This window comes from Zootoca vivipara, chromosome 8, assembly GCF_965207765.1.
Source record: "Zootoca vivipara chromosome 8, rZooViv2.hap1.1, whole genome shotgun sequence".
Classification (NCBI taxonomy): domain Eukaryota; kingdom Metazoa; phylum Chordata; class Lepidosauria; order Squamata; family Lacertidae; genus Zootoca; species Zootoca vivipara.
In genome coordinates this window covers 59,309,943-59,335,991 of record NC_142591.1, presented here as the reverse complement: position 1 = coordinate 59,335,991, position 26,049 = coordinate 59,309,943, and the positions used below count along the sequence as shown (strand labels likewise).

The following is a 26,049-nucleotide window of genomic DNA, read 5'->3' as shown; positions in this document are numbered from 1 at the left end:
ATAGTATGTGTGACAGAGTATCAACAAATAGAGGTTTCCCCCTTAATTGAGTTTCCATACCAAAACAGGATTAACCTGTTGAATTTGCACCTGCCACACAGCTGTGGAAGCTGCAAGAATCCTGTTTGCCACCCAATGCCAATGTAAAACATGCAAACAACTTGATCAGTTGTAAACAAGTTGTGTTCCTGTAAGCCAGGGGTCAGCAACCTTTTTCAGCCATGGGCTGGTCCACTGTCCCTCAGGCTATGTGGTGGGCCGGACTGTATTTTTTTGGGAGGGGGGGAATGAACAAATTCCTATGCCCCACAAATAACCCAGAGATGCATTTAAAATAAAAGAACACATTCTACTCATGTAAAAACACCAGACAGGCCCCACAAATAACCCAGAGATGCATTTTAAATAAAAGAACACATTCTACTCATGTAAAAAACACGCTGATTCCTGGACCGTCCATGGGCCAGATTGAGAAGGCGATTGGGCCACAACCGGCCCAATTAGGTTGCCTACCCCTGCTGTAGGCCTTTTGTCACTGATCTTAAGTGGGCAATTCAGCATCTCTTTTGCATGCAGACGGCCCCAGGTTTGCTCCCTGTCATCCCCAGGGCAGGGAACGGTTCCCTGGAGAGGAGCTGCCAATCAGTTTAGAGTGACAATACTGAGTTGGGCAGTGCAATGGTCTAATTTTGTGCAGGGCGGCTTGCTTTCCCCAACTCCAAAAGAAAGTTCCTCTTATAGAAAAATGTTACAGAGTTGCATATCACAATTGAAAAATAGCATAAAATTCCACTGTCATAATCTAAAGTGAGGCCTCTTGAATGTTTTTGGCTTTTGTTTCACCTTAATATTGGCTTTTATTTTTGTACGGTATTACGTTGTAAGTTGCTTTGAGTTTACTTTTCATTTTAAAATGACTAATAAGTATACTTTTTAACAATTAAAACATGCACATTATACTCGTAATAAAAGCAGTTAATGCTTTTATTTGACGTAATTAAACAGTCACAAAGAACTATGCAAGGTGTCAAGTGCATCAAAGCTCTTAACCAGTCTGGAAGGAAAAATAGAGGATGATAAACATGATGGAAATCTCAAGCCATATGTTTGTAAGCTTATTTCCAGGTAATGTTCATATGATTGCATCTTTTTACAGCAATCATATGTATTATTATTATTATTATTATTATTATTAATTATTAATTATCATAATCATCATCTAAGAAATTTGCACACCATCCTTCATCAGCAGATATCAGGGCAGTTCACAAGAATATAAAAACACAAAATACATGATAAAAAACAAGAACAAAAAAACTAACCAATATCTCTTTTTTCAGTTATATTTCTATCCTTATCTTGATTTTTTTAAAAGCTGGTATCACTAGGTCAAGTTCATGTGTTCTGTTGAATTACACTTGTTTTAATTGGATTTTGAATAAATGTGCAATTGATAGTTCCTGTTTTGCATTTCATTGTATTATCTTCTTTAGTGAGTCGTGCAACCCGCTATTCCGAATAATGTTTTCTTTTTAAACAGGGAAGGGTTGCGGCGGGGTGTTTATGTAACGGGGGGGGGAGGGGTGGCTCGAAAAGTTTGTGAACCAGGGAGTTAGAAGAAGACAGAGCCTCTCATTGACAAACCTCTCAAAGAGTCTGCGCAGGAGGAGGAGGAGAACGAGAAAGAGGGAAGGTTTCCATAGCAGCGGCAGAAGCCAAGCAAGCAAACAGCGCTGAACTTGGACCAAGAAGAAGTGTGCATGCACACGAAAGCTCATACCAATGACAAACTTAGTTGGTCTCTAAGGTGCTACTGGAAGGATTTTTTTTTATTTGTTTCGACTACGGCAGACCAACACGGCTACCTACCTGTAACTTGGACAAAAAGACTTGGGCTTCAAGTTCACAGCGTTTAGTAGCTTCGCCCTCGTAGGTGTCGGCGATGTGAGCAGGTAAGTGTATCTGGCAGGGCTGATCTGAATTTACTCTGCATATAAAGAGGATTGGCTCTAAGGGAGGGACCTCCTCGAGAGGCAAGGAGTTTGGATGGATTTTCCAGAGACTCGCCAGCAGAAAGCGAAGCCGAAAGGTCCACACGCCTCTTTAACTCCTTGAGGGTCGTTTCCCCATCCCCCCAAGCCGGACATAAGAGAAATCTTCTATCATTTCTTTCGCTTGCTGCCTCAGTTTCCCAACTGTAAAAGTGACATCACCAACCCACCTAGCCAGTAGCATTGTTCGCAATGCTGAAATTGATTTAAAGCGCATCTTGTATAGATAAATGATTAATAGTGCAATCCAATGCCTCTCTACTCGGCCACAAGTCCCAGTGGGTTCAATTGGACCAGGTAAAGTGGGCACAGTGGCTCTTGCCTAACACATTAAACTTTTACTCAGCTGAAAATAGTTTATTTTTCAAAAGTGATGGAAGGGTGGTATACAAGTTTTAATCAAATAAATAATAATACTACTACCTGTGACATTTGGCCTGCCATTTTTAAATGTGACACTGCGGGCTGAGGGAAGAAAGACAATATAAATTGATTTGGAAGCTTTTACAAAACTCCTAAGATTGCAGAAGATGTAAAAATTAATAAAAAGCAGGTTGCATAAAGGAAGCCTCCTGTCAGCACAAGGACTTCTGCATGCACACTGGGACTCCCTCTGCATTCCCCCAATTTCAAGCCTTTATAAAATGAATTTTCACTGGCAGGAATCAACTCCAAAGGACACTATAGAATAACGCAGAAGGGAATTTTGAATCTTCATTTAAATAAATGCCATGAAGCATGTACTTTAATAGTTAATTACTGCAATGTAAAGAAACTTGACATTTAAAATCTAACTAAAAATATCAAGAACTCCAAAAGTCCTGCTTAACATAAATCTCTGGAACAGGTTGACGTTGTCTCCTGTCCCTGGTTGGGGAAAAAGTGGACAACAGCAGGCAAGGGATCATAATGGACCGATCCTATTCAGAGCTATGTTTAGCTGTGCTCTAACTAGCTGTGCTGTCATATCTGCCCGCATGTCATCCAGTATAAGATTATGCAGGGACACAATTGCTTCATTGACGAATGATTCTGATTTGCCTTACCAGGTATTCAAAGCCAATGCCCAGCCTCCCCTCCTCCCACCCGTCCTTACCCAAGAGCTTGAACGCTTGAATCTCCTTAAAGTAACAGGCCCATTTATGCCATATGGGCTATAGAGGCACAGGATTTGCTTAAAACCGGGGGACACATCCTAAATCACAGAGTCTAGAGGAGAACACAAACAGAATTGAAATCTGCATTTTGTTTTGTCCAGATGTAAGCCAGGGCCAAGCAGAACTGAAAAGGCATAATTCAGTAGAGGGGGGATTCAAGAGGACTAGGGAGGACCTCCCCCCCCCCATGTCAAAAATGTGCTGTCCTGTGTGCCCCCTAAATCTGTTCTGGGGGTTCCCTTAAACCTCTGGACCAGATTTGAGGAGCGTGGGAGAGGAGGAGTCTCATTACTCAAATGGAAATTCTTGCACTGATGGGATGATACCACCCCATTGCTTTTTCCTTGCCTGTGCTGTTTCAAAATATGCTTTGTTTCACCTTTACACCCCCCCCCCACAGCAGCACAATGGACTCTGTGGGTGCGATTGAAGCAGAGTACATAAAGAATTTGCAGAAACAAGTCTGCTTACTGGAATGTGAGACGTCATATCTATATCCTTTGAAGTAATACTGTTTTAGTACAAGTACGGTAGCTATGAAAAGTCTGAGCTGTTCACACACACACAGCCCGCAAATAATATTTAGGAAACTGGAATATTGTGAATCCAAGTCATAGCTCTGGATGGCTTGTACATGTAAACAAACACCTGTCTTTAAAAATCTCAAAACAATTTCATTTGTAGTCAAACCAAGTATACAAAAAGAACACGCTCCATATGCTCATCACCCTTGACAAATGCCTGAAACCAAACTACATTTGAACTCAGTAATATGAAAAATAGAATCACACTTCCACCACACAGGCTCTCGTTTCATTCCTCATCATCAAAAAATTTAAAACAGAGATCAGAGTTAGTCTTATTTACACATTTTTCCTGTTTGTCATCTGATCTCATCCGGATTTAAAATAAATTAAAATGAATGGGGAACTTCAGTCATCGAAATCTTTGCATCCCAGGAGAGCACTTTCAGAACATTGATCTTTATTAATTGCGGGTGGTAATTATTTTTTCCACTCCTCAGCTACATGTACAGGGTGCCAATACTGTAATGTATTCTCAGTGGTCTGTTATTTTAAAAATGCGTAGTATCAGGAAAGCCAGCTCATCCAAATAAGTACTGGAACACCCAAAGATTGGAGCATTTAGGAAATTGGGAGCAAAAAAATAAAAAGCATTCATACCTCTGTAATTCTAAAGGTCATTGTGTAGTTAATAGGAACCGCACAATTGTACCTGCTTACACTTAGAGACTTCGAACACTGACAAGCAAAGATTTAATGTAAGACAGCTGGTCAGTTCAGCAGGCTCTTGGCAACTTATGGACATGTACACACAGCTTGGACAGCAGCAGATATTAACATATGTTTTTAAAGATGATCATTAAATGTTGCTTTTAATGAAACACCTAAAAAAACATGCTGATATCTCAATAGGGTAATGCATATATATTCATTTGAATGCTGGCTGCAGTTACTTTGAAGCACAGGATAACTGAGGTTTAGAGGTTATACATGCTTTCACAAATGAGTTACAGATGTCTCCGCTTCCTCCTCACTGCCTGCAATGCTGCTGTCTGTGGATGCTGTGACATCTTCGTTGGTACCCTTGCCATTATCTCCTCTCTCAGCTGCTTCACCCTTTGGGCCACCCTCAGATGCACTTTTAACTTTCAATGGCTGAACGCCTTCTGGAAGCTGGACACCAGTTTCCGAAGAATCTGTGCCAGATGCTGTTTTCGGCATTTCTGTATTTGGATCACCTAAAAACTTCTGCCAACCCTTCAGTCTCTCTTCCCTTTCTCTTGAAGTCTCCTCAACCAGGTAATCTGTTACACCATCCCAGGTCTCCACAGAGAGCTGACGTCCACCAAACCATCGCCCGTTGAGTGCCTGTTTGCAGACATCTCCTTCTTCTGCTTCTTTAAATGACACAGAAGCAACACCATCTGGGTGCCTATCAAATAGAATGACTTTCTTTACTCGTCCAAACTTTTCACATTCTGTCCGAAGATCTTCTCTTATCTCATTTAGCACTAAAGGATCTTCCTCAAAATCGCTTGGGTGGAACATGTTCCTGATAATGATAACACGCTCGTGCCGCATTCGAACACTGCCATCTTTCTTCTCCGCCAATCCAGCAGTTTTTGTTGTCGAGACAGCTTCTTTTTGTAGTCTTTGCATTTCTTCTTCTTCTTGCTGGCATCATACTCCCCCTTCAGTTGAAACCGTGCAACTTCCACATGCAATTTGTAGCCTCTAATTTCATTTTCATCCAAAAATTTCAATGCTAGTTCGACAGATTCTCTCTTTAAGTAGCAGCAGAGCCCATCTCCTTTGAGATTTCCTTCTTTGCCTTTGTAAAGTTTAATTTTAGGCTCCTCTGTTTGCGGATCACGCATAACAATACCACATTTTGACATAACCTGCACGAACTCATCTTTTGTAATGTCTGGTGGTAAACCCGTCACATATACATTTGTGTTTCTCTGTTCTTCAACATGAAACCATCCTGCAACAGGTTTTATTTTCTCTCCTTTTTGTTTAAGATCTGTTGCCCGAGATGCTTTTGGATCTGCTGACTGCTGGACCTTGGTAGTCTTTGAGTCTGCAGGAGTATTAGATTCAGTCTTTGTAAGAGATGTAGGTGAATTGTCTGACCTTTCAGTGGGAAAGCCGTAGTTAGCATGATATGTTGCCAGGAAATCTTCAGTAACCTTTGGGAACCAGGCCTTCTTGTCGCAATCCCACTCATACTGCGTCCCGTCCTCTGGGTCTGTGTACGTGAAAGGGTCCTCGCCGCCTTCCCCGTCATTCTTGCCGTACAGCTCCTGCAGCCGCAGCTGCTGGTAGAACTCCTCATTCCGATCCAAGCCGCCAATACTCATCTTGTTGCCAGAGCCCAGGCTGACAAGGCAGAAAATGCGAGGCGACTCAGCAGCGACTCACCAGCTAGGCCACCTCCTGCTTGGGTATCGCCGGACCTCACAAAGCCTTAAATCAGATTTTAAAAATAAAATGCTTTTGAAGGAAAAATCTTTCTATAGTTTTCTATTTAAGTTACATTATGGTCCAAAGGCTATTCATCAGGAAATAAGGATTTGTTTTAAGTTTTTCATGTGTGCTAAAACTTAGTCTAAGTTTTTTTTTAATTGTTTCACCACATCAGTTAACAAACATGGATACATATGCTGTAACGTTATTGTTTTAGTTAAATAAATCATTTACATTGTTATTAAGGAAATGATTATTTTTCTCCTTCCATTAAAGTACAGTAGAAAAGTTGTCCAAATATAAGCAGTTAACTTATTAAACCTCACAATAATTTCATAATTATCTGTCTATGTATTTCTAATAGCATAACCAAATCAGTAACTTTGGATATAAGTGTAAAAAACTACTCTGAAAATTTATTATTCCAAGAATGAAACCTTCATCTGGTTGTAAATATTAAGGTTATACCAGCAAGAATGAGTCTTTCTGTTAAAAAAGAAAGAAAGAAAAAGATTTAAATCAAGTCTTACTGACTAGTGATTTGAATCGTGATTTAAATTGATTTGATTTAAATCAAATCCACCCTGGATGTGTGTGCAGGGGAAAGCCCAAGTATGATCCTCAGAATCCCTTCCAACTCTACAGTTCTATGACACTGCAATTCTATACATGTCTACTCAGAAGTAAGTCCCTCCGAGTTCCAAGTAAGTTGGCACAGGTTTCCAGCCTAAATTATTCAAAATAAATATCCACATTTCAAATAACCCTTGGTAAATTTAAAAGTGTTATTTCACAAGCAGTCAATTGTGGCATTAACCATCTTTAAAAGCGTATTACTAGAGGGGGGGCGGGTAATGCCTGCCACATTTTGATGATGCATGTGAAATGGAACCTGCTTTTGGGCCCTTGGTCCCATAAGTGAATGCATCCAAAAGTATATGCAGGGATGACTGTAGTAACAGAATTTTCCCTCTGTGAGAGGCAAATTGTGACCAGCTGTGTGAGCTTTTGGCTTCACAGAGACTGGGAAACCCTTTCTCTTAACATCAGTTTATCTCAGACAAGAAATTTAGCTGTAAGCTTAGCTGGCAGCATATTAAATCTCTGGCAACCAGAGCTTAGTCTTTCATCTCTACTTTACCTCAGGAATATGGAAGGCCATCCTTTGAGGGGGAAAGTACTGCATTCCTTTTATGTTCTTTATACTGACAGCTTGAAGTCACTTCTCTGTCTGCCTATTCAGGAGCAGGGCGCAACATATCTGCCAGAATTATTTTCAGTGCCACTGGAAAGCCATGCAAGGAGAGAGAAGGCAGTTCCTTTATGTTTAACTTTATCCTACAGGGAACATTTTTTTCATTATCCTAATAAAAGAATGTCTGGAAATGTGCACACCTCTCAAGCTCCATCTGCAAAGCAGAAGCATGCCACATTCCTGGGAACTGTAGCTTGTGAAGGGTGCCGAGAGTTCCCCTCCCAGAGCTCCCTGGGAAGAGGAACTGGCCATTCACCCCCTTTGAAAATTGTAGCTCTTTTATTGTTTTATAATTTGAATTCAAACTGTAATGCAACAAAATGCAGTATGAAAGAAGCAATAAAATATGATTTAAAATATGTATTGTTTTTAATGCAGAAATAATAATAAAAATTATTATTTTTACCCCACACATCTGGCTGGGTTTCCCCAGCCACGCTGGGCGGCTCCCAGCATATATCAGAACATACTAAAACATCAAACATTGAAAAATTTCCGATACAGGGCTGCGTTCAGGTGTCTTCTAAAAGTCAGATAGTTGTTTATTTCCTTGACAGGGAAGGCACTAGTACCACATACTGTGGACCAGGTGAATGAAGCTCACAGACCACCATTTGGGAACCCCTTCTCGGTCCAGTATACCTGAAGGAGCCTCTCCACCTCCATCATTCTGCCATCACTGAGGTCCAGCACCGAGGGCCTTCTGGCGGTTCCCTCGTTGCGAGAAGCCAAGTTGCAGGGGACTAGGCAGAGGGCCTTCTCGGTGGTGGCGCCCGCCCTGTGGAACGCCCTCCCAACAGATGTCAAAGAGGAAAACAACTACCAGACTTTTAGAAGACATCTGAAGGCAGCCCTGTTTAGGGAGGCTTTTAATGTTTAATAGATTACTGTGTTTTATTTTTCTGTTGGAAGCCGCCCAGAGTGGCTGGGGAAACCCAGCCAGATGGGCGGGGTATAAATAATAAATTATTATTATTATTATTATTAATTATTATTGTGAAAACTGGGCACAGAACAGGCCTGGAATATGCCAGTAAATCATATGCACGAAGTGCTATTGTCAGTAGTTATGTCTTTTGTACTCCTTTATATGTGTGTCTGCTATTCTGAGGCTACCGGTAACACTTCATGTACCTGCTGAAGGAGGCACTAGCCAGGAAAGGCTTCTAACACAAATATGTCAATTATGCTGGTTGAGGCACAAAAGCAGTTTCCTGCTTTTACCAGTCAAGACACCCACAAGTCACTCTTTGTTGACTTATTCAAGGCAGGGGCGTAGGAAGATAGGGGCGGTGCGCCCCGAGCGACACGATCCCAGGGGCGCCATCGCCGCTGCCTGCCCCGCCCCCAAAATGTGTGCCCCGCCCCAAAACGCGCACCACGTCACTGGGAGCAGTGCGCCTGTTCTCCGCCCCTGGTGGCGGAGCATGAAGCTCCGCCGCTGATTCAAGGCCACATGCCATGTCTAACATCTATTTCACGATACCCAACTCTCCTTTCACTCAGGGTTATATGTAACTTTTAATACCTATTAAGTAAACTGGGTAAATAGCAAGACATTTATGTGAGTGATTAGAGTGGGAGATACCGTATGTTTAACTCTCCCATAGGGCTCAGTGGAGCTTGCCTTAGGATTGTACCCATTCCCCAGCTACCCTCCTCAAATTTCTTAAAATCTGCATTGGAAAGCAGCTGTTTTCTGTTGTGGGGGAGGGGTGCATTCATTAGCACTGCAGAAATTATTAGAGGGTATCTCAAACCGATAGCAAATTTGCAGACAGCGCGGGATTGTTAATGTGATTGATATTTCCAAAACATATGAACTGACCTTCCAACATCTCAAACAAATGCTCCTTAATTATCCATCATAAACTAGGGAGAGAGCTAAAAAGGCTACAAGCGTCCAACCCAAAGTTACCAGAGAAGCCGGAAAAATACTGCAAAAAATAAAGGTAACTCCCAAAGTTTTCTTGCCTTTGGATGAATTCCATTTGTAAACAGCTGTTAATTTGTTATCTGTCAACTGTCATCGGGACTCAATGAGCTAATCTACAGGCTCACATTTGTTTCACAGAAATTTGTTCTCATAGTTGCATAGTCACTGCATTTATATAGGAACCGTCACTTAGGAATAGGTATTAACTGTACACTAATAGGATACAGAGGTGTTAGATGTAAGCTTAAAACCTTCTGTTATGGACCAAATGCCCTATTCAAAACAAACCTGACAGTCTCAACATAACCCATCTTCCAGTTAAACCTTCTAAATGCTCCTAGTCATTTTCACTTTGGCAAGGCAGCATAGCTGGCTCTTAGGAATAAAACGCAGAATACTTCTACCAGTATTTAAAATACAGTGGTACCTTGGTTTAAGTACACAATTAGTTCTGGAAGTCTGTACTTAACCGGAAGCGTACTTAACCTGAAGCGTACTTTCCCATTGAAAGTAATAGAAAGTGGATTAATCCATTCCAGACAGTCCACAGAGTACTTAAACTGAAGTGTACTTAACCTGAAGCGAACTTTCCCATTGAAAGTAATGGAAAGTGGATTAATCTGTTCCAGACGTGTACTCTGCAGAGTACTTAAACTGAAAGTACTCAAACCGAAGCGTACTTAAACCGAGGTATGACTGTAAGTAGATATTGACTAGATGGAGATGGCTGAGACCTTACCTCCCCGCAGACTGTCTCGTCAGAGTGCTGCATGCTCTAGTTATCTCTCGCTTGGACTACTGCAATGCACTCTATGTGGGGCTACCTTTGAAGGTGACCTGGAAACGACAATTAATCCAGAATGCGGCAGCAAGACTGGTGAGTGGGAGCGGCCGCCGAGACCACATAACACCAGTCTTGAAAGACCTACATTAGCTCCCAGGAGGTTTCCGAGCACAATTCAAAGTGTTGGTGCTGACCTTTAAAGCCCTAAACGGCCTCCGTCCAGTATACCTGAAGGAGCGTCTCCACCCCCATCGTTCTGCCCAGACACTGAGGTCCAGTGCTGAGGGCCTTCTGGCGGTTCCCTCACTATGAGAAGCCAAGTTACAGGGAACCAGGCAGAGGGCCTTCTTGGTAGTGGCACCTGCCTTGTGGAACGCTCTCCCACCAGATGTCCAAGAGAAAAACAACTACCAGACTTTTAGAAGACATCTGAAGGCAGCCCTGTTGAGGGAAGCTTTTAATGTTTAATAGATTATTGCATTTTAATGTTCTGTTCTGTTGGAAGCCGCCCAGAGTGGCTGGGGAAACTCAGCCAGATGGGCGGGGTATAAATAAATTATTATTATTATTAACAGCATCTGAACTACTTTGAACATGTACCATTTGTCCACAGAAGTGCAATCTCAGTCTTTCAGAGCACCACTGTGCATAAAAATCATAAAAAATACATAAATATATTTTACCTCCAGCCTCATTACCTCAGTCCAGACAGAGCAATGCATATTCAGGACTGGATGTCACAAGCACAAGTGTATTAAAGGCAGAGCTGAATCTTTGCATCTAGCTCTCTAGATTATATGCACATTTGTAGATTTAGCGTGGAGCCCCAAATGATTGATAGATAGATAGATGATAGATAGATAGATAGATAGATAGATAGATAGATAGATAGATAGATAGATAGATGGATAGATGGATAGATGGATAGATAGATAGATAGATAGATAGATGGATAGTTATTTGGCGTCAACATTTGTCTTCCACATTTGTATTTGCATGATGCTAACCTATAGTGTATATTTTAAAGGAACTGGAGACTACAATAAACACTGCCCAAATAGAAACTGTACAGAAAGAAAACAGCACCAAGATAGTGGAATCTGAAATCCATGCAATATACAGACAACTTCAAATACTATCGGGTAATAATGTTCCATGAGTTGTTGTTCTTACAATCAAGATATATTCATAAATATGAACTGATGCTAGCTTGGCTTTTGTATATGGCTAGGATACTTCTCTTATGGAAGAGGCTAACATCCAACTACAGTATACCAATGATGGATACATCCAGGGCCGGCTCTAGGTAGACCCCCGGTGGTGCGGTGCGCGGGGCCGGTAGGCAGGGCGCCGCACGGAAACCATGCTGCGCCCTGCGAGGGCAGGGGCGCCGGAGCGATCTCCGCCCTTCAGCACCAGGGTGCGCGACCTGCTCAAGACTGCCTTGGATACATCTTCAGTTCATCCACCTTAAGCACTATCCACTGGGTAAAATGGCTGGTGGAATGGACAAAGTCTTATTTCCTGAATGCCTGCTCCCTTTTCATTTCATTTTTTTTTAAGTTGCCAAGTGTGTAAAACTGTATGTGGGCAAGTTAAATGTGCGCAAGTTGCAGGCTTACTGTACACATCTTGAGTGCAGATGCTGCATTGCTTTCCGACACAGTGTGGCACTACCTTTTTTCTATGCAACCTGCGCTGGATCAAGGCACAAATGTCTGCTCTTTCACTGGTAACTTCACTCCAGAAGTTTCTAGAATATGGCCCCCTTGCAAAATTTACCACTGCCCTCAACACATTTTTACAACGAAACCGATCCCGGTATATGCCCCAACACTGACTTACAGTCCTGGCTCAAATCTTCCTAGTTCTCTTTCAAGAACCAGGGATATTGAAAACTTACACAAATATTTAAGGTTTTGCATGTATATGAATAGGTATAACTTGTATATAAACAGGGCCTTCTCGGTAGTGGCGCCCACCCTGTGGAATGCCCTCCCACCAGAGGTCAAAGAGAACAACAACTACCAGACCTTTAGAAGGCATCTCAAGGCAGCCCTGTTTAGGGAAGCTTTTAATGTTTGATTTCTGTATTTTAATGTTTTGTTGGAAGCCGCCCAATTATATTATTATATTATATAGCTTCCTTGTTATCAGGCTCTAAACTTCTTGCTGGGCTACTTCAGCTGCCACAACCTAAAATACTGCTTATTCTGACATTATATGCCAAGCTGTGGAGTACATTAGAGTATCTCACAGCTCAATCATAAGCATGCTTTATTTGGAAATAAGCCCCGCTTAGCTCAAAGGGACATATTTCCTGTTTAGTATGGTCAGAGCCAGCCCAGCCATTAGGCAGAGTGAGACTGCTGCCTCAGGTGGCAGGAAACCCCCAGATGGCACGCCCGTTGGTGCCCTGCCCTGCCCATCTCCACCAGAGGCCAAAATCAGTGCAATATTGCCTGTAATCGCCTGTGGCAGGGTGTGTGCTGCAGTGGCAGAGCAAGCGGTGGCAGTAGCAGGAGGAGACAGGTGCTGGCAGCAGTGACAAGGCAAGGGGGCACTTCCTGTTTCGCCTCAAGTGGCAAAATGGGACATACCCCGCTGAGCATGGTTCTTAGAAAAAACAACCTTAAGAATATCTGGATGTCTTTTAAAACATATATCATCTGAAAAGTTATCTGCAAAAAGAAACTGAAGTTTATTGGAAGATAGTAAAGCTTTTAAATGCTGAAGTGAACCTGATAATTTCCTGCAGACACAAATGCTAAAGAAAAGCTGGCCTTAATAGAGACTGCTACAAAGCTGAAGCAACTGGCTGACATCTCCACTCAGAATGTTTCGCACAAGGCAGAAGAACTGCTAAATATTCAGAGAAACATACAGCTCACTGCAAATTCAGTGAAGGAAAAAGAGCACGAGGCCCATCTTTTGGAATCTCAGGTGAGCTATTCTAACTTCATAATAGACCCATCTTTCATAAATGTTCTGGATATGAGGAATTGCTGCCACATTAAGCTGTTAAGCCAGCGTGGTGTAGTGGTTAAGAGCGGTAGACTCGTAATCTGGTGAACTGGGTTCGCTTCCCCGCTCCTCCACATGCAGCTGTTGGGTGACCTTGGGCTAGTCACACTTCTCTGAAGTCTCTCAGCCTCACAGAGTGTTGGTTGTGGGGGAGGAAGGGAAAGGAGATTGTTAGCCGCTTTGAGACTCCTTAAGGGGAGTGAAAGGCAAGGTATCAAGTCCAAACTCCTCCTCTTCTTCTTCTGAATGATCAAGAGATAAAACACTGGACCCAGCTAAATCAAGTGACACCCCTGAATACATCCTGTTTTCTTTACCACAAACTCCAGCGGAAAGAGTGGCGTCCAGTGATGTCTGTCAACTTGTGCAACAGGAATTAACTTGTGCAATGGGACTTTCAGTTTCTCTCCTCCTCATTGCAGCCCCTCCCCCCAAAAAATCTGCTTCAGAGAATCCTCCAGCCCTTTGGGGCAGGTTTTGTGGGTGTCTGGGAGGTAAGAAGAGCAAGCCAAAGCCCCATTGTCATGCCAGCAGGCCCGTTTGTACTATTGCTGGATCGCACTCAGACCATTCTGAAAGCCGTATTCACTTCAAGGGCTTTTTCATACACCTTTTAAGCTTGCACATAACAAAAGCGCTGAATTAATGCCAGATGACCAATGCAGTGATGTGGCAGAAGAGCTGCATCCTCATTGTTTTTATTCCAAGGGCTCAAAATTACTGCAAGCATAGAGGGGACACACCTATGTGCCATCACTATAATGGCACATCACATACAACTAGTCCAGGAATCCCCAAACTCAGCCCTCCAGCTATGTTGGGACTACAACTCCCATCACCCCTAGCTAACAGGACCAGTGGTCAGGGATGATGGGAACTGTAGTCCCAAAACAGCTGGAGGTACGAGTTTGGGGCTGCCTGAACTAGTCAATAGGTGCACTGAATCCCCATAAAGCAAAGAGCTTTTCAAGTATGTCGCTAATGTGGGTCAAGATGCATCTCAACTTCTGTTCATCCAAGACCCACTGGATGAGACTTTTGGTGTGGAGGGAGATGTGCAACCACAATCAAGGCTGTGAGTTGTTGCCTGTGACTCCAGCAGGAAGCTAATGAAGAATTGCATGCTCCCTAGGCACAATATAAACAAATCCAGTGCTAGGAAAATGCAATATCCCAGTTACCAGCATGTTGCTTGGAAGAAGACAGCCATCTCAACGCTGTGTAACCAGTGGGTAGCAACTGTGCATTTATTGTACTATAAACAGATCACTTAAAAAAACCCGTCTGTATTTGAACCTTTTTCTCACTAGACATAGTAATTAATTATAATGATCAGAGTAATAAAACATGGTGGGGGAAGAGAATGTTCAGCATTTGCTTTCACAGTCTGCTTTATTCAGCTTCAGCTGCAGATTCAGCAGCACCAAGCTACAGAACAAAAACTCACAGAAAGCAGATCAGAATGCCTACAGCTGCAGGCATTACTTCATCAACTAGAGGAGAAATTACTTATCGGCTCCCAGGCACAGCAGCACATTGCAAAAGAACTTAGGTAGGCAGACACCAACTCCCTGTCTTTTAATATGTTCATAACGATTGAGCCTCAGCCATTCTCACTTGGGTGACCAATGACTTGTGTATGAAAACATGCTGTACAACTTATTAAAGAGTAGTTCATCTTTGCAGGATTTACTGATGTGTTTGAGATGGTGAACCATTAGAACTTTTGGCTAATATATCCGAGCACTAGATGCTGAAGATCTACTAAACTGAAGGGTGGGATTTCCCCTAAAGTTCGTAATAATCTACAGCTATGAATGGCTAGCAATTTTTGTTTAGTACAAGCAGACTTCACTGACAGTTCTGGTTATACAACTCCCCAGATTTGTCTTCAGCACGGGCATTATAAGATTGTCATATATATATTTAAAAAAATATTGTATTGGGAATACCCCATATGAGCCAATATTTATAATTATGTGCATTTAGTGAGGAGAGTGAAAAATTAAGGCAAGTCCTCAAGGAAAAGGAGCTTTCAGCTGATGAGGACAAATATTTACGTGACAAGATGTCAGAAGATTGTGGGCACCTGACAAGGGAAAATGGCCTCTTACAAGCTCAAGTGCTGAAAGCGACTACGCAGTTGAGGAGAGTAAGTATTTCTCTAGTATCCAACATGTTAGTTCTTGGTCTTCAATTTCTATCTAGAAAAAGATTTGAAAAGCTAACAGGTGAGCTCCATTTCAAGATTTTCAATATTAGCTTTTTATGTTGTTGTTTTTGGGGTTTTTTGGGGGGAGGCACAGATCAAAAACAAAAAAATAGATGCAAATAGTTTTGCTAGAATGCTTTCGCTACAGAAGCTAAACAAACAAAACAAGGCAGTAGCTCATTGAACATGATGTATGTCCCATGACCAGTGCAGCCTATATATACCTGGATTTCTGCCATGGCCCAAGACTGGCATTGTAGCAGCTTTCCTTTACTATATACATCAGGCATCCCCAACCTGCGGCCCTCCAGGTGTTTTGGCCTACAACTCCCATGACCCCTAGCTAACAGGACCAGTGGTCAGGGATGATGGGAATTGTAGTCCAAAACATCTGGAGGGCCGAAGGTTGGGGATGCCTGCTATACAGCTTATTATGGCCAAGTAGCTGGAAATAGCAGAACTCTGTGCTATCTCTCGTAGCAAAGAAATATTTCAACAAGTTGGCTAGAGCATGACCTGGCAACTAATTAATGCTTCTGCCATGGCAATGAAGCAGACGACTTGCTTGCACAGCAGCAGGGAAAATGTCAGAAAACAGGACAAAGTTGGTCATACACAAAGCAGTTGCGTGGCTGTAGTCCTCTTGAATGCAAAGTCTATATATCAACAGATCAATGAATTTATACTACAGAACCAGAGAACCTATTGTGATTCCCTAAGACAGGGCATAAGTGTGCCCACACTGATAAGTGCTAAAAGCAGATAGCATGGGATTTCTCCCATAACATGCAACTATAGCACAAAACACCCAAAAGGATATGTCCCATACATCTACAGATTGTACCAATTCACACAGGCATGCAATTTGCCGCTGTTGTTTATAGCTTAATTGCCCTGAACTGAACAACAGCAAACGGCATTTGTTTTGTACATATACAGCATGCTCTTCCCCCTTCTCACAGGAGATGGCAAAATGGAGCCCCTGTGGCATTACTATAAAGCATTATGCCCCTGCATGGGTGGCACTCTAGCCTTAAAGAGCTTGCAGCTCCTTTAGACTGGAACACTGGAAGGAACCTATAGTCTTCCAGATGTCGTTGAACCCTTAACTTCCAACCGTCCTAGCCAGCATGGCCAACAGCCAGATGCAAGTTGTAGTCACAAATCTGGAGGGGCACAAATTCCCCTATTTCTGCACTGCCCATGGAGCTGTTTTATATTCACCAGTGTGAGGTGGTGCACTCTTGTTGTTGTTGTTTAGTCGTTTAGTTGTGTCCGACTCTTCGTGACCCCCATGGACCATAGCACGCCAGGCACTCCTGTCTTGCACTGCCTCCCGCAGTTTGGTCAAACTCATGTTGGTAGCTTCGAGAACACTGTCCAACCATCTCGTCCTCTGTCGTCCCCTTCTCCTAGTGCCCTCAATCTTTCCCAACATCAGGGTCTTTTCTCATGAGGTGGCCAAAGTATTGGAGCCTCAGCTTCACGATCTGTCCTTCTAGTGAGCACTCAGGGCTGATTTCCTTAAGAATGGATAGGTTTGATCTTCTTGCAGTCCATGGGACTCTCAAGAGTCTCCTCCAGCACCATATGGTGGTGCACTCTTAGCTTTAAGGAATCAGTAGGTCTTTGAGGTTAGGAAAAGGAACAAGAATGTGACATGTTTACTGAAGCAATGTTGTAAGGTGGGAGAGAAATAGCAGCATCCCAGGCAAAAGGATGTGTACCATGTCCCTCGTTTATTACCTGCATGACTGTTTTGACTAATGTACACTCTTAACTCATATCAATGCTATAGGAGAAACAGCTGAGAGAGGACAAGAGCACCTCGCATTCAAGAACAGCGTCTGAGCTAGCATCAGGGAGAGAGAGAGAACGGCAATTAGAGAGGGAGCTTAACTACTTGAAGACACTACTACAGAACGAAAGACAGAGAGTTTCGAACGTCCAGGAGCAGGTCTCTGCCACTCTCATATATTTTAAGTCAACTGTATTGGTAGAATGTAAAGGTTGTTGCAATTAGAGCACTTCACACATTTTTGAAGGTGAAAAGAAAGGAACCCGACTATTGATATAACAGCAACTTTCCAAATCAGACAATTCTACTAGAATTGTGTTGGATGCAGCAATTTAGAACAATATTTGTCCAAATATTGTCCAGGGATCAAACTTTGTGCTCCTGAAGTTGATCTGACACAAAATTTGCAATGAATCCAGCACCATCCATTTCCCTTTTATCCCAAATGGTCACTTTGCTCCTTTTAAATATAATTTTGTGTATCTACATAGTCAACGGCTTACTGCCACAATTTTTAATACTGTTTTTCTCAATTGTTGTAACCCCGCCTGGGACACTCTGGTGAAGGGCAGGCAAGAAATCTCACAATGATGATGATGGTGATGATGCAGTCTTACGAGAGAGAGCTGTGCACCAGTAAGTCTGGTGACTGAGTATAGATTGGCAACTTCTGCTTTGTGCCTTGCTGAGTAAGGAACCTGGTTCTTGAAATCCCACGCAGATTTCTACCAAGAGGCAAGTGGCCCAAAACTCCTCATCACATAAGATATGCTTTAGGTTGTAAAACATCTTCTTAATTTCCAAACAGTGCCTAGCACATTTCCTGCATTAACTACAGAAAGTTCATTTAAGGAGTACGGGAGATGCATGAAAACAGTGTGGATCAGGCCCAATCGCCTTCTAAATCCGGCCCGTGAACAGTCCGGGAATCAGCATGTTTTTACATGAGTAGAATATGTCCTTTTATTAAAAACTAGTCATGAAGCCCGTTAAATTAACGGGTGCTAGAACAGACCTGTTGCTCTAGCAACCTCGGGGACATGCGCAGAGCTGAAATTGCTCGCCCGCCGCCACTTGTAACGGCCGCTGCCGATTAAAAGTAAGTCCACGCGAGAAGTAAACGGCCTCATGAGTGTGCCTGCGTGGAGACAGAGCGCGCGCGCGCTCGTGAGCACGGGGCTATCTTGCGCGTCCTCTGGATTCTCTCGTGAGAGCTGCTCCGAACGCCGAGAGGCTGAGCTCCCTTAGGCGCCGGCCAACGTGCTCCGTCTCTGCGCTCCAAGTCCCAACGGCTGTCCGTGGGGCACATGCGCAGTAGCGCAATCCCACGGACACAGGGATTAGACCAGGGGTCCCCAAACTACGGCCCCCGGGCCGGATGCGGCCCAATCGGCCTTCCAATCCGGCCCGCGACGACCCCCGCCGCCCGCTGCCGCCGCCCGCTCTCGCGGCGCGCGGCGCGGCGGCGATCTAAAAAATCGGCAAAAAATCGCCGAAAATCCTTTGTGCGCATGCGTACGGGCCTCTCCCGACCCGGACGAGGTCATTTCTGGTGCACTTCCGGGTCGGGGGAGGCCCATACGCATGCGCACAAGCGATTTTCGGCGATTTTTTTCCCGCCCGTGTGCGTGTGCGCATGCGCACGGGCGCGCCCTCCCCCGCCCTCCGGCCCGCTGCGCGCGCACTCCCCTGCCGTCCGGCCCACCGCGCGGTCGGCGCGGCGGGCACCGGCCCGCCGCTCGGTAAGTCTGGGGACCCCTGGATTAGACGCAGAGACACTTGCACTTTATTATAGAGGATGCATTTCTGGGTTATTTGTGGGGCCTGCCTGGTGTTTTTACATCAGTAGAATGTGCGCTTTTATTTAAAATGCATCTCTGGGTTATTTGTGGGGCCTGCCTGGTGTTTTTACATGAGTAGAATGTGCGCTTTTATTTAAAATGCATCTCTGGGTTATTTGTGGGGCATAGGAATTCGTTCATTCCTCCCCCTTCAAAATATAGTCTGGCCCCCCACAAGGTCTGAGGGACAGTGGACCGGCCCCCTGCTGAAAAAGTTTGTTGACCCCTGCTCTTGAGCAACTGAATGTCTGGTCAGCTCACTGGTTCTGCACACCAAGTAATGGTTACACAGTTAAATGGGCTGTATATTCCAAAACTAAGGGTTGTATCCACTGTTGACCCTATTCAGAGTAGACTCATTGAAATTAATGATTATGACTTAGATTCATTGGTTTCCATAGATCTACTCTAAGTAAAACTTAGTTGAGCACAACCCTAAGAGAAAACCAACTGCCCTAATGTTACAATAGCCTGAAAGAACACCCCATTGCTAAGTAAAAGGTTGGCATTATAGCAGTAGCTGTGAATGCCCCGGCTCTCTTCTAAACACACTTGCTTAATCCCATGCACAGGAAGCCTGGGATGCTACAGTGAGTTCTCAAGGCAGGGGGAATTAAAATTAGAGCAATGCCTGGACATTAATCAATGCTAATAGAAGCCATTGGTAAATAGGTACTTCACCTCCAGCAAGAAAGGAAATCTATGGATCAGAATGGGCAGTTGCTTCAGTCGCAGCTAATAGATTTGGAAAAGAGACGTGGAAAAGTTCAACTGGAAAATTCCAAGCTGCAAAGAGAAAAGACTCATTTGGTAGAGCACATTGCTCACTTGCATAAAGAGGTAAGTTTATCTCTGCACTTCTCAAACGGCATTTATTTTTTTAGCCTGCACTCCCAGTACAAGGGAGCTTCCATCTCCATCTAATTCTTCATGCAACCACATGCACTGGCACCAAATATGGGAATGGCCATTGACCTCAGGCCACAACCTAGACCATTTTGTGAGGTGTGTGATTGTATTTCATAGCAGCTGGACAGGACGGGGGGGGGGGGCTAGAGTTAGAATTGAGACTGTGCTGCATCACAGTTTAATAATCCTTTCTCTGCCGCACTCCTGACAAAATCCCCCACCCAACTGCTGTTTTTGCCAGGGAAGGAAAGTTGCTATTGATACCATTGCAACTGCAGCATATCAGGGGCAGGGGAGAGCATCTATTATGTCCCTTTAAAAAACCCACATTTGTATACCACCTTTAAAGAAGGTACCAAACTGTTCAAAGCAATTTACAAAATAAAAATATAAAACAGCATGGGCGTAGGGCCCCCCCAGACTTTTGTTGGGGGGACAGAACCAACATGATTGGTCAGTTAGTTATTTCTATTGTTTTACTTGATGGGGGGGCAGCTGCTCCCTGCAACCCACCCACCCACCCCCCCGGCTACACCTATGTGAAACAGTGCTATATCTCAGCATTAGGTACATTCTAAATAAAAATATAGGTGACATTTAAGACTAGAAGTGTGGAAATAAAGCTAGCAGGCAGACCAGATGTGTGAGAGCTTTCCTTGCTTTGAGTATAGAATCTGCCATTATTTATTATTATTATTATTATTATATTTATTTATTTATTAAATTTGTATGCTGCCCTTCATCTGAACATCCCAGGGTGGTTCACAACAGAAAAATACAAAATGAAAACCCCAAATACGTAAAACAAAAACAATAACAATAACCACAGTAACCAAACACATTTAAAAAGCCATAAGATATCAATGTAATTTATACTTACAGTTGCAAAATGTAAGAGAACCTTTGGTGGAAGTGCAAAAGGACAAAAAAACCGATCTCATTGTGGGGGAGAGGCAAGGAGCTGACATGTGACTTTATCAAGGATTCTCCCAGCCTACTGATGATGTAACAACCTCCAGGTGTGAGTGCTTGTGTTAGGAAGCTGCTGTAATTTCTTCACCTTGGGGGATATTTACCAAATTGTGAGACTGTGTGCAAGCAAAGGAGCAAGATAAGAACTCGCCAAGTCATGGCTTGCTGCTATTATTTGTATTTGTGCACTTGCCAGGACAACTTACTTTAGCCATATAAAACCAGCATCAATTAATTGCAGGTTTTGAGGACCTATTAGGAAGGGGGGGCTGTACAGAAAGGGCTCCAACCACTTTAACTCCTTTTTTTAAATCAAAAGTATGGCATCCAAGTCAGAATGAATGCAAGTGATCTTGCCTACCAAATGTTATGCCAAGTGGTCACAGCTGGCATTTTGCTGGTTCTAGCTAATGCCACAAGCTTGGAAAGGAGACTTCTCACCCCTCAGAAAAACCTCTGCTGGTTTCCTTTCCTGCTGGCCAGGAAGTAAGATATCTTTGCCACCATCACAGAGTAAGTTTCTTACCTGAGCTTAATCATACTTTTTAAAATTATTTTTTTGCCACCTGTGCTCTAGTTGTCAACCCAATTGCTTCATAGCCCTCAGCTGCTCAGAACAAGAAGGCACTGATATGGCTCTACAATTTGGGTGAATATACTTAGGAGTGATTGCTGATCTCCTGTGTGACCTCACCATTCCCAGAGGTCAGGCCTCAGCAGAACTACCAGCTAAACTGCAGGAAACCATATAAATCTGGCATCCCCAAACTGCGGCCCTCCAGATGTTTTGGCCTACAACTCCCTAGCTAACAGGACCAGTGGTCGGGGAAGATGGGAATTGTAGTCCAAAACATCTGGAGGGCCAAAGTTTGGGGATGCATGATCTAAATCCCTGCAAGGAGTGCCTAATAGGTCAAATGTTCAGATAATCTGTGACTACTGAGCCGTTTCTAGCTCCTCCCATCATTGTCTCCTAAACCAGTACAGAAGATAAATTTCAGTTCATGTCCTGATGCACGCACTGGTCTATATATTGAGAGAGGCGTGTGGCATTCATCCTATGCCATCCAGGACAAGGCAGCCTCAGCATGTATGTTCCAAGCCTTGGAAGTCCTCGAAACACCTCAAAGACCATGCCCATCAGTTTGGGCAGGAAGACTTGATAGCAGCATGGACAGTATGCCAAGAGAATCCCCATTCTATCTAGAGCCCCCAACCCCAGGTTCAAAACTGACTGTTGGCACAGGGAATCTGACAAGGGTAGTGGAATCCTTATGGACCAGAAAGAATCATAGAACTGTAGAGTTGGACAGGACCGGTGGGGGGGGGTGTCATCTAGTCCAACCCCTACATTGTAGGAATCTTTTTGCCCAACAGGGGGCTTGAACCAACAACCCCGAGATGACAAGTCTCATGCTGTACCGACAGCTATCCCACAGATGTGGGCAACCTGTGGCCTTCCAGATGTTGCTGAACAGAAACTCCCATTATCCCTACCCGTTGGCTGTTTGCTAGCGCTGATGGGACACCCGGGGGAGCAAAATATTACCCCTACCTGTTACAGGTCGAAGCTACTCTGACTCCCCCGCTCTCAGCTGCACCTGACCACGTCAATGAGATTTTACACTGATCACTTCATCCCACCAGATCAGTTAACCATAGGTTTAGCAAATTCTTCCAGGACTATGTTACAGTCGGTTTATCACCTTTCCATTGGCTAACCTGGCGTGCACCAGCAGCATCTTAAGGCCAGAGGGTCTGCAGTTGAGCCACTAGTTATCAAGGCTGGGAGAGAGGCTGAAAGTGGAGGCAGTGGAGATGTAGGGCTTGCCATTCCTGCACTGCCACAGCAACCTCTGTCCCTTACAACCCTAATGGGAACCCCACATTCTCCCTTGAACTAAACTCCAATATATCAGCATATTGAGCTCAGTAGGATAAGCCTGTTTTCAAAGGAGCTGTCTTACTTCATTTCTACTTACAGGTTTCAATCCCCCTCTCAATGGCAACCTGTTATTTGAAGAACACTCTGCTCTCACACAAGTTTTAGCTCCCCTTAGCCATCTTTAGTTTGCCCCTCAGGAGACAAAGGCATATGCATTTCCTCACTCAGAGAAACCCCACCCCAAATGGCTGTTCAATAGAAAACATGCAAAATGTGGCCATCTATTCATATATATCTTTGGCCCCAAAATGGTTTGTCAAGGAATCACATCAAGTTTATAATAGCCGCTTACTGTAGTAATGATGGTTCTATGAGCCTGGAAGTTCCACAGACAGGATGCCACTCGGTACCAGATATTGGGAGAGACATGAGAGAAGCCATTGTGTCACAAAAGTGGCCATTCCAATGGTGGCTTCCGACTTCTGGAATACTCTCCCAACATGCTTGTCTGCTTTAAAGCCACCAGGCAAAAACATTTTTATTTAGCCAGGCCTTTGGCCGTTAATTTGGCAGGTAACATTGTGGCTCATCCTTTTAATGGATGGTATTTATTCTTTTTATATATATACTTTGCATGAGCACTTTAGGACTTGTTTTATTGCTTTTTTATTTAGTTGTAATATTCTTTTATCCTGTAAGTTGCTTTGAGACACTTAACTGTAAAAAGTGCCCTATATATATAGTTGCTGGCATCAATATGTCTCGGGAGACAATGGAGGAGTGCACCTTTGGGGGTGAAGTCAAACCACTGGGAGAGGTACATATAGTAAATCATAAAAATAGTGTAATGGTACAGGCTTCCCAAAGGTGTCTGGTACACCACTATGGGAAACAGAATGCTGCATTACATGGACCTGCAAACTGAACCAGTTTTGAAGTATGTAAGCAACACTTGGTTTAAACTCAGAAACCACATATTCAACAGGACATCCAGGTGTTAGAGGTATCAATGTCAGTGCTGTATCTAACTTTTCCATTCCTCATGATTAGGAAAATCAGAATAAAATTTAATTGGCATAACTTATATAGTCACAGAATTCAGCATTCCTTGATAAAGAATGGAGATTTACCTTTGTGAAACTGTTAAGGCTCATTTCCTTATGTCCAAATTACTAACTACATTGCTGATAAGTTCTCTCCCATCCCAAAAGAAAATCTGGAGTCCATAACTATAATGGCAATAAATTCCAGAGGGATATGTTGCTCAGAAACAACTCTGGTAGTGTCTTAAAAAGGAACACATTTATTGTGGCATAAGTTTTCAAAGGCGAGAGCAATCTTCTTCTGATACATTGTATGCCACAAATTGGTGTTGTGTTTAAGGTGCCACATTGCAGTAAGTGACAAGATACTTAGTGAAGAGGAAGCATGTGTCTTATGTGGAACCACCAATTACTTACCCGCAATGCTTTAGGAAGAACTACATTTGGACTGACCACTCGATATACATGATTGTGCAGTGCAATTTTGTGCAAGACTGTAAACATCCCCACCACCACCTTATGGGCTAGAACTACTGCATTTTTTTTTTTTTGCAAAAGCAAACTTTTCAGTGAGTCAAATGCTCATCAACCATTTTATACAGGTAGCAGTCAAAGATGAAGACTGATTTTTGAGCACAGTTTTATTGCTGTTTCAAAATTAACATGTCTTTTCCCATTACCCAGATTGCTGAAAAGGAAAAGGAATTCAGCTTTCTGCACAGCCATGTTAACAGCTTGTCCTGTGACCTCAACAGTTTGCAATCTCAAGTCGATACGGCATCTATTCTGCAGAAAGAAAAATTGAAAGAATTCTCCAATATATTAACAGCAAACAGAGCATCAATGAGCTAACTTTGGGAAGCAATCGTTCTTTTCTGCTGTTACTTTAACTCATATTTCTAGAAGCTTGCTCAAATTGAAAAGTTGCATGTTGTGCCACTTGATGAACTTTGTTTAGGCCATATTCTTACAAAGATAATATTCAGATATGAATAAAAATAGACCCGAGTCGCAGTCTAAAAAAAAGGAAAGTAGTCATTAGCCTATCCTCAGCTAATCAGAGAATGGCATCAATGTATTTTTTAAAGCCCTTTGGGTTATTCAGTGACCAACATTCAACAAGTGGACAGGAAATGTAATGAATTCATTAGTCCTAAGTGAACAAATGGAATTTGCATTGTATCCTTATTGGCAGTAAGAACTTCCATTACCATTGTAAAATTGGAAACCCCTTTCATCCAGATTATGATTCCACACTGAATTGCCTTAGACAAAGGGACAGCAGTTGATAAATTAATGATACCCTGCTCTAGAGGGAGGAAGCAAAAAGTTAGATATCCAAGTTGTCTTCACATAATAGTTCCTGGAAAACATGTAAAATGGGGTAAAGGGGAGTTGCAGCTCTTGGGACACTAACTCTTCTGCAAATCTCAAATGACTCTGGAGAGGATATATTTGGTCAGGGTACTCAATGGAATTAATCTATATGCTGAATCAAATTCTTTCATTTTCTAGAGAAGCTGTAGAGGTTTAGTTTTAACCAGGCCTTAGGTTATGTGGCATGTGCTAACATATAACTGCACTGAGGGGGGGGGAACATGGATGGCACCCTTTAGCAATGCTAGTTCTAGACTATATTCTACACATGATGTTTCAACAGCACAAACAAGAATTGTATACATGTACCCACCATTTAGTGGCCATCAGAAATTTTCTTCAAATGTCTTATAATCATGGACAAAGAAATACAAGACTTGAGTGTAATAGCATGTACAAGAGCATAGAAATTTTAGAAAAAGTGGCCATTAGGTTATGTTTTAAGCACACTCAGACTTTCAGGATAGACAAACTTCTCTAGCAAAAAGTGCTGACATACACGACTGAAAGGTGTTTAGCTTGACTATTGTTAAACCATGATCAGAGCCAAAAGTATTTGGATTTGTACCTTACTCTAATCACTTTCCAGAAAGCAATTTGAAAATTAAAATTGACTTCAAACAAAAAGTGTGAGGAGAACTGCTGCACTGGTTTATAAAAGTAGTAATAAAACCTTTTTCAGAAGTCAAAGGATCAGACATATTCTAAATGACTTTTTGATTAACATTTCACTTGACCAAGAGAATTATAGATACTAGCATAGAGGTCTGAGATACTCCGGTTTTGGCTGCTTATTCCAATAAAATAATCCT

General features: G+C 42.9%; 1 protein-coding gene and 1 pseudogene across 3 annotated transcripts; one reads left to right on the top strand and one right to left on the bottom strand.

Annotated features, from left to right (window-relative positions):
* Nucleotides 1-1,726: 1,726 nt before the first annotated feature.
* Nucleotides 1,727-25,927, top strand: LOC118089960 (uncharacterized). 2 transcript variants are annotated; one of them, XM_060277735.2, is made up of 10 exons: nucleotides 1,727-1,952; nucleotides 3,609-3,701; nucleotides 9,330-9,408; nucleotides 11,204-11,318; nucleotides 12,935-13,119; nucleotides 14,601-14,752; nucleotides 15,190-15,352; nucleotides 17,211-17,369; nucleotides 19,724-19,891; nucleotides 24,545-25,927. In XM_060277735.2, the coding sequence occupies exons 2-10, from the start codon at nucleotides 3,616-3,618 to the stop codon at nucleotides 24,710-24,712; spliced, it is 1,275 nt and encodes a 424-aa protein (XP_060133718.2). In that variant the 5' UTR covers nucleotides 1,727-1,952; nucleotides 3,609-3,615; the 3' UTR covers nucleotides 24,713-25,927. The 2 variants fall into 2 exon arrangements, with proteins under 2 accessions (XP_060133718.2, XP_060133719.2); XM_060277736.2 differs by having other exon boundaries at nucleotides 1,810-1,952; nucleotides 3,612-3,701.
* Nucleotides 3,711-9,322, bottom strand: LOC132592542 (17S U2 SnRNP complex component HTATSF1 pseudogene; annotated as a pseudogene). The gene has a single exon (XR_015951526.1). The product of XR_015951526.1 is annotated as a 17S U2 SnRNP complex component HTATSF1 pseudogene (transcript).
* Nucleotides 25,928-26,049: the final 122 nt, after the last annotated feature.

Bases quoted from the DNA above. Each gene is read 5' to 3' on its own strand.
- LOC118089960 (XM_060277735.2), top strand. From the start codon at position 3,616: ATGGACTCTGTGGGTGCGATTGAAGCAGAGTACATAAAGAATTTGCAG. The intron at 3,702-9,329 runs ATATCCTTTGAA...TCCATCATAAAC, and splicing joins GAATGTGAGACGTCATATCT to TAGGGAGAGAGCTAAAAAGG. The intron at 15,353-17,210 runs GTAAGTATTTCT...TCAATGCTATAG, and splicing joins CGACTACGCAGTTGAGGAGA to GAGAAACAGCTGAGAGAGGA.